The sequence below is a fragment of the Vombatus ursinus genome, unplaced genomic scaffold (genome assembly GCF_900497805.2).
Source record: "Vombatus ursinus unplaced genomic scaffold, bare-nosed wombat genome assembly UNPS02014973.1, whole genome shotgun sequence".
Taxonomy (NCBI): Eukaryota; Metazoa; Chordata; class Mammalia; order Diprotodontia; family Vombatidae; genus Vombatus; species Vombatus ursinus.
In genome coordinates, this window is record NW_020954751.1 from 10,321,747 (window position 1) to 10,337,132 (window position 15,386).

General features: G+C 39.7%; 1 protein-coding gene across 1 annotated transcript in view; it reads right to left on the minus strand.

Annotated features, from left to right (window-relative positions):
• The window catches only part of HHLA1 (HERV-H LTR-associating 1), a 62,284-nt gene that overhangs the window by 13,478 nt on the left and 33,420 nt on the right, over nucleotides 1–15,386 (minus strand). Inside the window, exon 13 of the mRNA XM_027845492.1 lies at nucleotides 13,205–13,279. Within this exon, the coding sequence (XP_027701293.1) occupies nucleotides 13,205–13,279 (75 nt within the window). The remainder of the gene's footprint in view (nucleotides 1–13,204; nucleotides 13,280–15,386) is intronic.

Consider the following 15,386-nt stretch of genomic DNA (forward strand, 5'->3'; position numbering starts at 1 on the left):
AGTTTACTCAGCATTCTGGTCACCCTCACTAATTGGGTGGCAAAGTGGAGAGAGCACAGGACTTGGAGTCAGGAAGACATCAATTCAAATCTTGCCTCAGGCATTACCTGTGTGACCCCAGGGTCACTTAACTTCTGCCTGCCCCAATTTCCTTATCTGTAAAATGGGCTTAATAATAGCACCTGCCTCTCAAGATTGTTATGGGGATCAAATGAGATTATATGTAAAGCACTTTGCAAACTTTAAAGAGCTATATAAATGTTACCTATTATTATTATTAAATGGCTATAAAATATGAACTATTATTGTCTAGGACAGTTACAGATGAGGAAAATGAATTGTAATAAATTATCATCAAGGAAGTAGGTAGGTGGTGCAGTGGATAGAACACCGGCCATGGAGTCATGAGGACCTGAACCCAAATCCTGCTTCAGACATTGACTAGATGTGTGACCCTGGTCAAGTCACTTAACCCTGATTGCCTCCAAAAAAAAATAATCAAGAATAATAATTCTAATCATAAAACTCAGATGGTGTTAACATTTACAAAATGCTTTATAGCTATATTTTTATGTTAAAGAATGCTGTAGATTCACAGCCAGAATGCATCTTTCAGATGTCTATTCTTATGCTCTTGCCAATCTGTTAGGATTTCAATACACTGTTCTTCCCAGGGGCCACCCACCTCCCACCTCATTTCTGGCTTTCTTCTGGCTTGAAAATGCCCTATGGACACTCTCCTTATTGAAAAATGAGATTAGCATTTCTCATTGTTTACGAGGTAATTCAAATCTAAAAGGCATTAAAAAAATGTGTAAGGGGAAAGTCATACCCAGTCAAGGTTCTTTCCTTGGAAGCAAGAGAGAAAAATTAAATGAATGCTGCAAATAGGAGGACCTTGGGAAGAAACCTGGGCAGGTGGATGAATTATCTTGGTTTGGAAACAAGTCTCCCTAGGGATGGGGGTGGGAACATGCATTAAGTACCTATGAGCCAAGTACTGTTCTGGCTGCTTTATTTCACTTGATCCTCACATCCACCCTGGGAAGTGGCTATTATCCTCATTTTACAGTTGAGGAAATTAAGGAACGCAGTCATTAAATGACTAGCCCAGGGTCACACAGCTAGTACGTGTCTGAATCAGGATTTGAACTCAGGTCTTCCTGACTCCAGGCCCAGCTATTCTTATTCATTGTACCCCTAGTTGCCTTTGTATGCCCATCCTTGTATCTATATTCTGTCTATATGATTGTCTTTCTGTCTCTTTGTCTTTCTGTCTCAGTCTCTTTCTTTCTATCTCTGTCTCTTTCTCTCTCTCTGTGTTTCTCTATCTCTCTATGTTTCTCTATCACTGTCTCTCTTGCTATCTCTTTCTATCTCTGTCGCTGTCTCTCTTGCTATCACTTTCTCTCTTTCTATCGCTCTCTCTTTTTCCCTCTCCCTCTTTTGTGGATTCCAAGCTCCAGCAAAACTGGGTTATTTTCCTCTCCTTATTTATTACCTGGTTGCATCACTTTAGGGATTTCTCTGACTTCTCCACCATACCCTGCATTGGGTACCTTCCCCCAACTGCTACTTTCAGTTTCCTTTTGTGTGTTGTCTTTTGATTATAAGCTCCCTGAGGGCAGGGAATGTATTTCATTCTTGTATTTATATCCCCAGAATTTAGCACAGTGCCTAGCTCACAGTGAGCATTTAATAAATATTTACTGTTGTTTATGTTTAATGGTTCGGGAACCCATTAGTGATTCTTAACAATGGTCCAAGGGGTTTAGGCTACGTGTTATTTAATGCTATCAAATGCCGTAAATAATTATAAAGAATATTATGAGTAGTATATTCTATTATTCTGGAGATTCACAACACATTTTGCTGTTGTTGAAAACCATTCACAGAACAAAACCAACTGGGAACCACCACTCTACTATAAGTACATATTCTGCTTTTCCCACTTCCATGCCCCTAAGTAGCATAGCAGATAGAGCACTATGACTGGAGTCAGGAAGACCTGAGTTCAAATTCATCCTCAGACCTTTACTAGCTATGTGACCCTGGGCAAGTAACTTAACTTCTGTTTGCCTTAGTTTCCTCAACTGTAAAATGGGGATAATAACAGCATCTACCACTCAGTATTATTGTGAGGATCAAATGAATATTTGTAAAAACAGCTCAGCACAGTGGCTGGCACAGAGTAAGTACTATATAAATGCTTGGCTGCTAGGTGATGCAGTAGATAGGGTTCTGGGCCTGGAGTCAGGAAGACCTGAGTTCAAATCCTACTTCAGACACTTACTAGCTGTGTGACTCTGGGCAAGTCACTTAACCTTGTTTGCCTCAGTTTCTCCACCTGTAAAATGAACTGGAGAAGGAAATGGTAAATTATCCCAGGATCTTTGCCAAGAAAACCCCAAATGGGGTCACAAAGAGTCGAATAGGACTGAAATGACTCAACAAGAACAACAAAATGATTACTCCCTTCCCCCCATTCCCTTTTATGCCTTTTCACTCACACCATTTTTTTCACTTAGAATGCCCTCTCTTTACTTAAGCATGAATTGGATTCAAATGAGGTGAGTTGCACGAAGCCATCAGCCTCACTCTCTTTCCCAGAGACATCAAAGTCCGGTGGCAGGAAAAAAGTCAGGATGAGTGGCAATGGGCTGGGATGCAATGGATGACCTTGGTGTCTTCAATGTCTGACCAAGTTCTGAGTACCCCACAGACATCTTTGTGGCCATTGGAACAAATTGTTCTCATCTACCTATTCCACCAGGGGAAGTCTTTATATGCTTGGGGTAGACATCCCCCTGACGCACAGATGGGTTTGAGGACTATTGGTTACCCTCGACCTGATGGAGCTCATCTGCCAAGATAGTTTTTACCAAGGTTTGTCCACTGCACATGTTACAGCTTCTTGGAGCCAAAGGTAAGTGCTGGGTGATAGGTAGACACCAAAGATGGATGAGTGACCCTGAAAAGGGCTCAGTTGCCCTCACACCAGTGATAAAGGTACTTAAATGCCAAACAAAGGAGTTTGTATTTTCTCCTAGAGGTAATTGGGAGCTATCAGAGTAGTGACATGGTCAGCCCTATCTCTTAGGAATGTCACTTGGTTGCTCCAAATGCTATAATTCTAACTTATTTCTAGTAGCTACCAAGTGAGTGGGCAGAATTTCCACTAGACCTTGCCTTGTCGTCTTGAGGATCAGAATCGTAGAATATGAAGCTAGAAAGGACCTTAGGGCCTATTTAGTCCAGCTCTCATTGTACAGAAGGACTGAGGACAAGAGAGGAGAAACAAATTGTGAGTGTCACTAAACTAATAAGTGGCAGATCTGTGACTAGAGCATTCATTTCCCATCCAGTACTTACTTAGGGCATCACTTGTTGCATTGAAGGTGCTTAATAAATACTTGTTGACTGATTGAGCTTTGTATTAGATCACACTGGCTTTATTTTACAGTCACTTCCCCCGCCCCTATTAAAGGGGGGACTCTGAGGTTCTCACTCTAGAGGGTCTTATATCTGTAGAATGCTTGGAAAGTGGGGGAAGTCTCTTTGGCAGAATAATTACATTTTTGTGTCTTAAAGCCCCATTCATTTCATGTTTGGGGTGATCATATGTTATGTGAAAGGATGGATTATGCAGGTTGCCTTTGGATTAATAACACTCTGTTGAAATATGCCCTAATTGCCTAACGCTGACATGAAGCTAATATAGAATGGCATTCACTGGCAGGTAGAAGAAGAGGGAGCAATGTCTGAAAGAGATAGCTTGTAACTGTGTGTCTCTTATAGAAACTGACTCGATAGAAAAGAAAGACAGCACTGGTGGTTCATTTGATAGGTACAGGGGGAGAACCCCCTCTCAAAAAAAAAAAAACCTCAAGGTCATGTCCGAGAAAATGTGTAATGAATTATGAATGTGATGCTGGGCGTGTGGTCAAGTGGGGAACTTAGCTAAGGCAAGAATTCTCAGTCTTCTCGAAAGCAGTTCAGGGACTGGGAAGTTAAGATGCCCGTGAAAGCTGGCACTAGTTAATCCTGGTCAGTGATTATAGGAGTTAAAACCTTGACATGTTCCTTCTACTCATTCAGTTGGCTTATATTTATGTAGTACCTTACCTACTTATTTTCCTCTTATTCTTTCAATCATCCTGGAATTTAATCAGGGATGTGCTGGTAAATGTTTACCAACTGGCTGTCCAAAAAGTATGCGTGACATACTTTTAAATTTAGTCTGCACTACTGATTTTCTCCATCACCTTTTAAAGTCTAGAAAATCCGGAAAACAGCAAAGCCCTGATTGGTCTTATTTGATGATTTTAGAAGTGTAAGTGCTCACACTGTAAATTTAACAACTGACTTTCCCGAGCTGGTTCCAGCACACCCCTGGATTTAAGGAATATCAAGTACTGTTGTTCTCAATAATCAATCAACCAATAAGCATTTATTAAGAACCTACTGTGTGCCAAATAATGCTATAGGTATAGGGGATACAAAGACAAAAACAGGCTTTTCCCTCAAGGAGCTTATATTCTATTGGGGATGGCAGAGAAAGACACAATATGTACACATTTAAGTAGATATGAAATTTATTCCAAATAAGTAAAAGGTAATGGGGGAAGGGAATAATCATTTATAGAGCTCCAGCTATGTTCCATGCACTGTGCTAAACGGTTGTTGGTTTTTTTTTTTCAAAGAAATATCATCTCATATCGATCCTCACAACAACTCTGGGAAGTAGGTACTGTTATTATCTCCATTTTACAGTTGAGGAAACTGAGGAAAACAGAGCTTAAATAACTTGTCCAGGGTCACATAGCTAGTAAGTGTCTGAAACTGGATTTGAATTCAGGTCTTCCTGATTCCTGAAGCAGCAATCTATCTACTGTTCATGTGGATATTTCCATCACTAATACAGGATAGAACTCATATATATATATATATACATATATATATATATGTATATATTTTCAATACAGTGTCTCCTCAAAGTCTTAATATGATTTTAATCTCTAATAGCTTAAAGTTTAGCATAGTTTTAAGCTAACGAGGCTTGAAACTATAGTGAGACTTTTGAGACAGCCTATACATTTTTATATATCAATGAAAACATTAACATTATGTCCTTATTCTTCATTTAGAGTATTGAAGCTCTTAGGATCATAGATTTAGAGCTAGAAAAGATCTTGGAAGTCATCAAGTTCAATCCCCTCATTTTACAGATGAGGAAAATGAGGCTGGCAGAGCTTATGACTTGCCTAGTAAATATCTGAGGCAGGATTTGAATCCAGCTCATCCAATGTTCCATCCACTGCACTGCGTAGATGCCTCTGCTTAATAAAATGATGATGATGATATTAATAATAGCTTGCAACTAATGTAGTGCTTTATATTACAAAATACTTTCATATACATTATTTTTAAAAAGAGAAAAGGAAAAGGTTTATAAGAAGATACTCAACACAGTTCTATGCTCTGGAAGCTAAATATTTGGCTGGAGGGATTTAAGCAGCAAGACATAGTTTCTAAGGAGACAGTGAGAACTATCGTTAAGTATCCATTGAACGTCCTAGATAAAGTAGGTATTATTATTTTATGTGATCCTAGAGTTAACTCTGGACAGGACTTTACAGGCAATCTTATCTAATCCCTGCATTTTGCAAATCAGGAAACTGAGGCCCAGACAGGTTGAATGACTTTCCCAAGGTCACATGAGTAGTAAGGAGCAGAACTGGGATTAAATTCAATCTTCTCTCCACTATACATTTACAGATGTGGAAAGTGAGATTCAGGGTAAGTGACTTCGCTAAGGTCACATAGCTCGCAAGTGATGGAACTATTGCGCAGAATGTATTAAGTGCCTAGTATGTTCCAGGAAAGGCAGTGTAGTGTAGTGGATAGAGAGCTAGCCTCTATTCCTAGTCTCAGAGAGAGGAAAACCTGGGTCCGAGTCCTGCCTATGGTACATATAGCCTGCGTGACCTTGGGTGAATGATTTAACTTCTTAGTGTTTTAGGAACCTCTCTAAGTTGCAGAGAAAGTGCCAACCTGGAGTTCCCCCTGCCCCTGAATTCTTAGGTCGAGATCCTTGTGCTAGGCCATTGGAGATACAAAGGGTGAAATAGCTTCTGTCCTCAAGGAGCTTACGTAGGTCTTGTAGCTCAGAGTCCCCTGCCGGCCTCCTTATAAGAAAGATGTCTTTTCATAGCCTCTTGGAGAGAGGAGAACCTACAGAAGTTTCTAATCTATCCCATTCATTGCCCTTTCATCCAGTACCTTACATTGCTACTTATGCAATGAAATTGCTCTGGGTAAGGGTGTAAGGACTTGTACTTATTAGAGGAAGCATGCTGGAGTATAAAGAAAGAGTCCCTCGCCTTGGACTTAGGAGAGCTCTGGATTTCAACATCAACTTAACAATTACTGAGTTCCTACTATGTGCAAAGCAATGTAAGGCTACCAGATGAAAATGAAAGAGGCGTGTGGATATTTCTAACTAAACTATATTTCTAAACCTATGATCATAAGAACTTCAATACTCTAACTGAAGAATAAGGACATAATGTTAATACTTTCATTGATGTATGAGAATGTATAGGGTATCTCAAAAGTTTTGCTATAGTTTTAAGGTTCCTATGCTAAACTTTAAACTATAAAAAATTAAAATTACACTAAGCTTTTGAAGAGATCCTGTATTTGAAATGTGTATATATGCACACACACATGCAAACATATATGTGTGCACACATGCAAATATAAACACACATGTAATGCATGTAAGAATATGTTAGGCGTGTACATTTGCATATATGATGCGCACATGATACATGTGCATATATGTATGAATATGTTAGGTATGTACATGTGCATATATGATGTGCATACATGATACATGTGCATGTATGTATATATGTATGTGTATATGGGGAGAGAGAGAGAGAGAGAGAGTTAGTTCTGACCTGTATTAGTGATGGAAATATCTACATTTCGAAAATGAAAGAGTCCCTTCACTGAAGGAGCTTGTATTCTACTGGGTTTAATTGTTGCCTTTGAATCTTGATGGCTATGTTATTGAGGGGATGTCACTTTCCTACCCCACACCTCAGTTTTTTCACCTGTAAACTGGGAATACCAATCTCATCAGTGCTATACAAAGTCAGCAACCTTATTATCTTTGATCAGAAAGTCTCCTCCTGAGGGCAATGACAGACTGCCTGACGTCTCTCTCAGTTGCGTATTTTGGAAGTTTGTCATGTTATCCATTGTCATGTCAATGGATCTCATAACTACCAAAGAGGCCACATTTGCAGTTGAACATTTCGTACTCATCTTCCTTAAAACACAAAGCTAAAGCTGTCTCTGAAGAATTTAACTGAGCAGAGTAAGCTCAGAGAGAAGAATAACCCGCCACCCCCCCATGTCTGCAGAGATGGGAGGCTTCTGTGATCTGTGATGAATGACAGGTATGCCAGAAACACAATTCTATCAGAAATGTAAGAAGTTAGAGGTGATTTTGGAAAACAGCAGAGTGGAATTGGAGTGTGGTCCTTGGAGCTATCAATCAGGCTTGGAGGTGAGGTGCTTGAATTTTAAATACAAAGTGGCCTTTGGAGAGTTTAGCTTCCTGAAGAAAAGGACTAGAAGTGGAATTGGTTTAGTAATGGATAGCCTGAGATGGCCCGAGGGAACTGTAAAGGCTATAAGTGGGCATCTCCCTGTCAGGATTCCAGCTAGCTGGAGCTCTTCAGGTCTAGGGAGAAAGAGGTGACATTGTCCTTGGGTGCTAAAAGGGACCCGAGGTTCCTTTAGTAATTATGCTCAAAATGGGAGAAGAGTAATATAGTGGAAAAGATGGAAGATACAAGTTCAAATATCAGAGCCAGCATTTAACACTTGTTTAATCTAGGGCCAATCGCGTCACTGCCCTGGACCTTAGTCTCCTCATTTGTAAAGTGAGGGGGTTGGATTCGATGTCCTCTAACATCCCTTCTAGTTTTAAATCTATAATCCTATGAAGTGATCATTCACTTGCCCTGTGAGGTCTCTTTCACTTCCATGTAAATGATGCTATGGTTGCTTGGCAACCATGTTACATCCTCCAGCTCCCATTCCATACACACCTTCAAGCTGAATGTCACCATTTTGAACTGATTCCCTCAAATTTCTTATTAGCTATATGACCCTGGGCAAGTAACTTAATCTCACTAAGCTTCAGTTTCCTTGTTTGTAAAATAGGGATAATAATAGCTCTTACTTCCCAGGGTTGTTGTGAGGATCAAATGAGATAACAATTGTAACCTTACACAGCTAGTAAGTGGCTGAGGGTGGACATTCAACTTGAGGAGTGTGTATGGAATGGATTGCCAAACATTTGCCTAGAAGTGAAAGTTACACATAAGTGCCAGTTTGTTGTTGTTATTATTATTATTATTTCACCATCATCACTATTATTATCATTATCGTCATCTGATTCAGATGTTCTTTGTAACCACATTTTACTTGGACAAAGATAGTAAGTGGAAGGGTATGGGTGGGGTATTCCCATCTAGTAAAATTTTCCTTGCACCTCACACCCTAAATCCCTACTAGGAATGGCCTTGAAGAATGAATACCTCCTTGACTTTGAAAGGTGGTTTCTTTGTCCCAGGACGCAGGTACAATGAAACTACTCCAGCAGTATAATAGAAGAAATCAGGGAACTAGAAACAGCATGGTGCTACCGGTTTTAGAGCCACAGGGCCTGTATTCAAATCTCAGCTTTCTCCCTTACTAGCTGTGTGATCATGGGCAAATCACTTTACATCTTTGGATGAGAGGTTTGGACTAGATGACCTAAGAAGTTCCCTTTAGGTTCAAGTTTTTTGATCTTATGATGTATATATGTTCTATTCCCCTCCCCCAAATATACTAGCCTGGTAACCACGTGGCAGTCATTCTCAAATCTAGTACTATGAGAATAATAATAAGCCTAATGACATGACATGGTTGTCATAAAGAAAGGGCTTTTCAGGTGCCTAGTGCTAGGTAAACTATAGCTGTGATAATCAAAATTGATATTGATGCTTTTGAGCTCTGTGGGTGAGGCAAGGTGAACACATTTGGGTGTTATTGGTATCTGTTGCTCCTTCCATATTTGGTATATGGTGGACATAATGATGAGTATCATCAGCCCATCAAAGGGGAGGGAATTATGAGATTTCTTCAGCTTTCCACATTCCTAGGTGATGTCATATGGCATCCAATAGCTTAGTTTTAGATTTTAACCACTCTTGGTTAACAGTTGGTACTTGATGCTATCAGGTTTTGGGGGGAGGAAGGTGATAAAATAAACTTCTCCTCCTTCTTACAAAGTGAGGATAATTCTCAAATGGGTGGGTCCCCACTGAGAAAGTGCCTTCCTGTCACTGCTATATGGCAGGACTTTCTTAATTCAATACTGTAGGCCTCAAGGAGGGATGAGCATTTCATGAAGTCAGCTTCTCCTTTCAAACTAACTTCTTTCTCACAGTATTTCTATTGTGACTAGGCAGTCATTTTTACCTCCAAGAAGGAAGAGCACCATATTTGAGCAGGTGACCTAGTTTGTCTGGGAATAGCAGGGTTTCATCAAGCATTGACCTTGACCTTGTTTCTGGCTGCTCTTGCCTACCTGTTCTAGAAAGAGCAGTAAATTCCTCTTCCTTTTTCATTGTGGACAAGAATGGCCAACATTGGGCTGCACGTATACTCGTTTCCCTTCCAGGTAGCTTTGAGGGAGTAGTGGCAGCCCAGCTTTGTGGCTGTGCTTCATACATATTCCTCTGAGCCTAGAATCATCATCCTCTTCATGGGAATAATTATATGTCTTCTGTTCCTATGGTTATCATTAAGGCTTATATTTTTATTATATATAAGCCATAGAGCCATATTGGCACAATATTATTAAAATATTGTTCTAAATAAAATTTTATTATTAAAAATAATACTTATTTTAAGGAAATTATTATATAGAAGCCATAAAACCATATTGGCACAATAAATAGAGAGTTGGTCTCAGAGTCAGAAGTTCTGGGTTCAGGTTCTGCCTCTGACAAAATTGTCTGGGAGACCCAGCAACCTCTCAGTGATCTAGGCAGCTGTCTAAGACTTTAAGATGTGGAGAAGGTGCTGCCTTCATCATCTAGGAGATTTTCACACCCATGAATTCACAGGTCCAGTCTCTCTAATCCTGTGTTTGACTATCTACATGACCTTGGACAAGTCACTTAATCTCTCAGTTCCCTAAGCAACTGTAAGTCTATAAAAGTCAGAGAAGACACTTATTTACTTTGGAAAGGGGAGTTTCATTGCTTGGAAATTCCTACACTAATGAAATCACAGGTCTGAACAACAATTTAGAAGAAGTCATTATTGTTAAATGCATGTGTTGTTGAGCTAATGATTCCCCTGGTGAGCCATTTGCTTGGTGGTTTAATTTATACCAATTTGATATGTCCATGATTGAGCTCTGAGTGAAGAAAGCACACATTCTAATGATTCTCTTTAAATACCTCTCTCTCTCTAGATCATGTCTGACCATGTTGTTCTCCTATTTTAAAAACTATAGCGGCTCTCTCTCCCTATATCTCCATCTTTGGGGACTGGGACTGTTTTTCGCCTCTTTTTGTATCTCCAGCACTTAACACAGTGCCTGGCACATAGGAGATACTTAATGAATGTTTATTAATTGATTGAAATATAATCTTTTCCCTTTGCCTTTAAAAATCTTCACAACCAGTCCCAAACTATCTTTGAGCATTCTAATACATGATTTACTTTTATGTACCCAACAAACTAACCAAATGGACATTCTTAGGGTTCTTCATACATAACTTTACAACACCCATCTCTGTCTTTTTGCACAGACTGTCCCCCATGCCTCAAATGGATCCCTTCCTCATATCTACCTCTTAGAATCCCTTGCTTCATTCAAATTCATCTCAAGCAACACTTTACACATTAAGCTTTTTCTGATTTCCCCTGTCTACTAGTGCTTTTGTATATATGTATTTGTATAGGATTATGTAGGTACATATTGTATACCTGAAAGAATGTAAGCTCCTTGAGGGCAGAGACTTTTTCATTTTTATCTTTATAACTCTAGCACCTAGCATAGGGCTTGGCATATTCAGCTTTGTAGGCAATTAGCTTTCATGGATCAAAAAGTTCTGGCACTCCAATAGATTTTAAGGGTGCAAGTTGGGATGAAGGGTTCCCCTCTTTTAGCCAGTTTGGCAACATGAACCATTGAGGTACTAAGTGTGACATTCATTCTTTAGCCTTCTACACAATTCCCTAGTGTCATGAAAGAGTGAATACTATTTTTAAAAAGAAAGCCTCATAGACATGTAATAGCTCACACAAGGGTAATATCTGTCTCCTTGTGCCAGACTAACATGATGGAGGAGAAAAAGGAAGAAAACTTTTGTTGGTATACTCTTTGCAGTCCTAGAATTAAGAGTTTTAGGGTACCTCATCTGGTTCAACTCTCTCATTTAAAAGCATAAGAGTGAAGTTTCATTGATCACCCCACTCCACTTAAAAGTGATTACCCTTGTTAGGTAGAAACACTTCTTGATTGAATGAATCAATCAGAAATGAGTGTGAACCAGGTCTATACACCTCTTTGAATCAATAAAAAGCCATTATGTAAGAGACTTAGTCATACACTGAGAAAGTTGTATAAAAAGAATGAGATATCTCAAAACCAGATAGAGATTCCGAGGGTCTGGAAGTTGAAAGGAAGGAGCAGGGGTCATACAGAGCTGAGCTAAAGTAGCTCAGGGCAACTAGTGAAAAGTAAAGGAGAAGGTAGGCCTGAGGTGCGGCAGAGAATAGAAATATTGAAAAAGTTGACTGGCTTAACTGGTGTCGGAACAGAAGTCTTGAACTGACACCATCAGGATACCCAACTACTCAAGGACTGAGAAAAGTCTTAAGGAAAGGTCTTCTGTTACTGCAATGTCTCCTCCCCATGCCTGTCTATCCACAGACACTATTACAATAGCCTGCTGGTGGGTCTGCCTGCTGCAAGTATCTCCCCACTCCAATCCAGTCACCATTCAACTGCCAAAGTGATTTTCCTAAACCAAGACCTGACCATGTCATCCTCCCTCCTCCCAGCCCAACAAACTCCAGTGACTTCCTTTCACCTCCGGGATCATACACAAAATCCTCTGTTTGGTGTTCAAAATCCTTCATACCTACCCCCTCCTCCCTTCCCAATCTTCTTCAACCTTACACCCCACTCACATAGTCTCCAATCCAGTGACACTTGAAGAGCTCCTGGCTGTTCCATTAATAGGACACTTAATCTCTCTTCTCTGAGTACTTTCTCTGATTGTCCTCCATGCCTGGAACGCTCTCTTCCTCATCTTTGCCTCCTGGATTAGAGACCACCTCATCCAACTGTCTCATCCATCAGGTTAAGAAACTGATTCCAGAGGAGAGCAAAACCATTAAAAGAAGTAAAATGTAAGCTCCTTAAGGGCAGGACTTTTCCATTTATGTCTTTGTATACCTTGCCCACAGAGCTTTTTTTTCTTTTTCTTTTTTTTTTTTTGCATATAACAGCCAGTCAATCCCAATACCCTATAATAATAGTGCTTTCCCTGTGCCAATGATCTTCAATAGATCCTGTCTGTTTCTTATTTGGACATAGTTGCTTGCATATTGTCTCCCCCATTAGAATGTAAACTCCTTGAGAGGGGGGATTGTATCTTGTCTGTCTTTGTATGTCCAGCATTTAGCATAATGCCTGGCACACAGTAGGAGCTTAATAAATATTTGTGATTAAATGACTGACAAGGAGGTCTTGTAGTGACACACAATAAATTCTTTATGAATTGAATATGGACAACAAAGAGATGATGTGTTCAATGATTTTCTGAGATACAATATCAAGAGAGGCATAAACCAGGAAGACATGTCTTTTCCAAAACTGTTTGCCATCATCATGGGAAATGGCCTGCATAGACTCAAAATGGAATAGGATTCCCAGTAGATTTTAGGGTTCTCTAGATGTTCTCTTTGCAGAGGACATTGAGCTGATGGTGCATTTTCCAGTTGTCTAGCAAAATCAATCAAGTTGAATGAGTAGTTGAATCAATCTATAGATATACATTGGACAGTCATTGAATATAAGATTGAGTACAGGGTAGGCATTTTAGCTGACACTTACTTGATACAAGGTAGAGTTTAGGGAAAGGTGATGGCTGAGACTGAGAGGGAGATATCAATGCTGGAGCAAAGTCAACTGTAAAGGAAAAGAGGAGTTCGTTGAAACAACAACAACAACAAAGCTTGCTTTGGATTATAAAAAAATTCATAGAATTTCAATTGGATGAGATAGTTAACCACTTAACTTCTCTGAAGCTCAGTTTCTTTACCTCAGAAGTGAGGGAATTGGACTAATGGGCCTTTATGGTCCCTTTAGCCTCAAATCTCTGATTCTCTACTAAACGCCTCTTTGGCAGCTACGTGATGTAGAGGATAGAGCACTGGACTTGAAGTCAGGAAGACATGAGTCCAAATCTGGCCTCAGACATTTTACTAACTGTGTGACTTTGGGCAAGTTGCTTAACCCTGTTTGCCTCAGTTTCCTAATCTGTAAAATGAGCTGGAGAAGAAAATGGCAAACTACTGTAGGATCTTTGCCAAGAAAACCCCAAATGGCATCACAAAGAGTTGGACATAACCAAAATGACTGAACAACACAAAATAATCTCTCCTGAGTCATCTGTTTTTCAGGCGAATCCTCAGTTCTTCCAGTTGAGCCTTTAATCACATGGACTCAAGATCTACCACTCTGGTCATTATCTGAATGTTTTCTAGTGTCATTCCTAAAAGTATAAAATTATAAAAAGGTGTACTGTAAATATATTGTGCCTAAAATGAGGGAAATGAGAGTTCTACTGTTTTCTGCCCTTGTCAGGCCACATACACAGTGTTGTGACCCATTAGGGAAGCTACATTTTATAAGAAATGGACAAGCTGCCATATAACTAGAAGAGGGTGGTTAGGCTAGTCACCATGTCATATGAGGGATAGTGAGCTTGACAAAGAGAAGACTGTAGGGGCATAGAACCACTGCTAGTCAGGCAGGCAATAAACATTTATTTGTTGTGGTTCAAGTGTTCCCAACTCTTTGTGACCGCTTTTGGGGTTTTCTTGGCAGAGATGCTAGAGTGATTTTGCATTTCCTTCTGCAGCTCATTTTAGAGATGAGGAAACTAAGGCAAACAGGATTAAATGACTTGCTCAGGGTCACACAGCTAGTAAGTGTCTGAGGCCAGATTTGAACTCAGGAAGATGAGACTTCCTGACTCCAGGCCTGGGACTTTACCCACTGTGCCACATAGCTGCCCTATAAAAAAAAGTTAAAGATGGAAGAGACCTGGGCTAGTTTGTTTTGTTGTTGTTTAGTTGTTTCAGGCATGTCCGTCTCTTCATGACCTCATTAGGGATTTGGTTTTTTTTTTTTGGGAGGGGGCAAAGACAGTAAAGTAGTTTGTGATTTTCTTCTCCAGCTCATTTTACAGATGAGGAAACTAAGGCAAGCAGGGTTTCCCAGGGACGCACAGCTTGTGTTGTGTGTTTGTCCTTTGTTCTTGAAGAGGACCATGACATCAGGGAGATGATGACATGACTTGCAATTGACTTTGTTTTCAGTGAGGGAGGGCTATACAAGGTCACCAGCCTCACTTTCTCCTCCAGAGCCATCTGGGTCCAGTGGTCAGATATTCATCAGGACAACCGGAGATACCTCAGGATGCTAGCTAGCAAGTGTCTGAGGCCAGATTTGATCTCACAAAGGTGAATCTTTCTGACTCCAGGCCCAGTATTCTATCCACTGTGCCACCTAGCTGCCCTAAACATGTATTAATCACCTACTATGTGCCAGGTACTGTGCTAAGTGTTTGGCGATTCAAATATAAAAAGACAGGCTCTGTCCTCAAGGAGCTTACAATCTATTCCTTGATAAAATTATGAAGAGTTTTAATTCTTAACTGAGTAGTAAATTTTAATTCAAGGAGGCAGTAAATAACTTCAAGAATCATTATTATTATTATTATTATTATTATACCTTAATAGTATTATTATTACCTTAAGAAACCTCTGATTTTAGCTGCATAAGAGAACCTTACTAATAAGAGAAAAGATATAAATAGAGGAACTTAGGGCAGCCATAGCTTCTTTGATATTCCTTTTACTTTGTTGTTTGACAACATAATACCTTCCTTGCTTGTGCTGGGGATGTACATAAACCTATGTGTGAAATACTCTTTAGGAAGAAATCACTAAATTTCAGCTTCCTGATATACATAGTAAAAGGCTTGTTCCTAAGTATAATTCATTGTGCT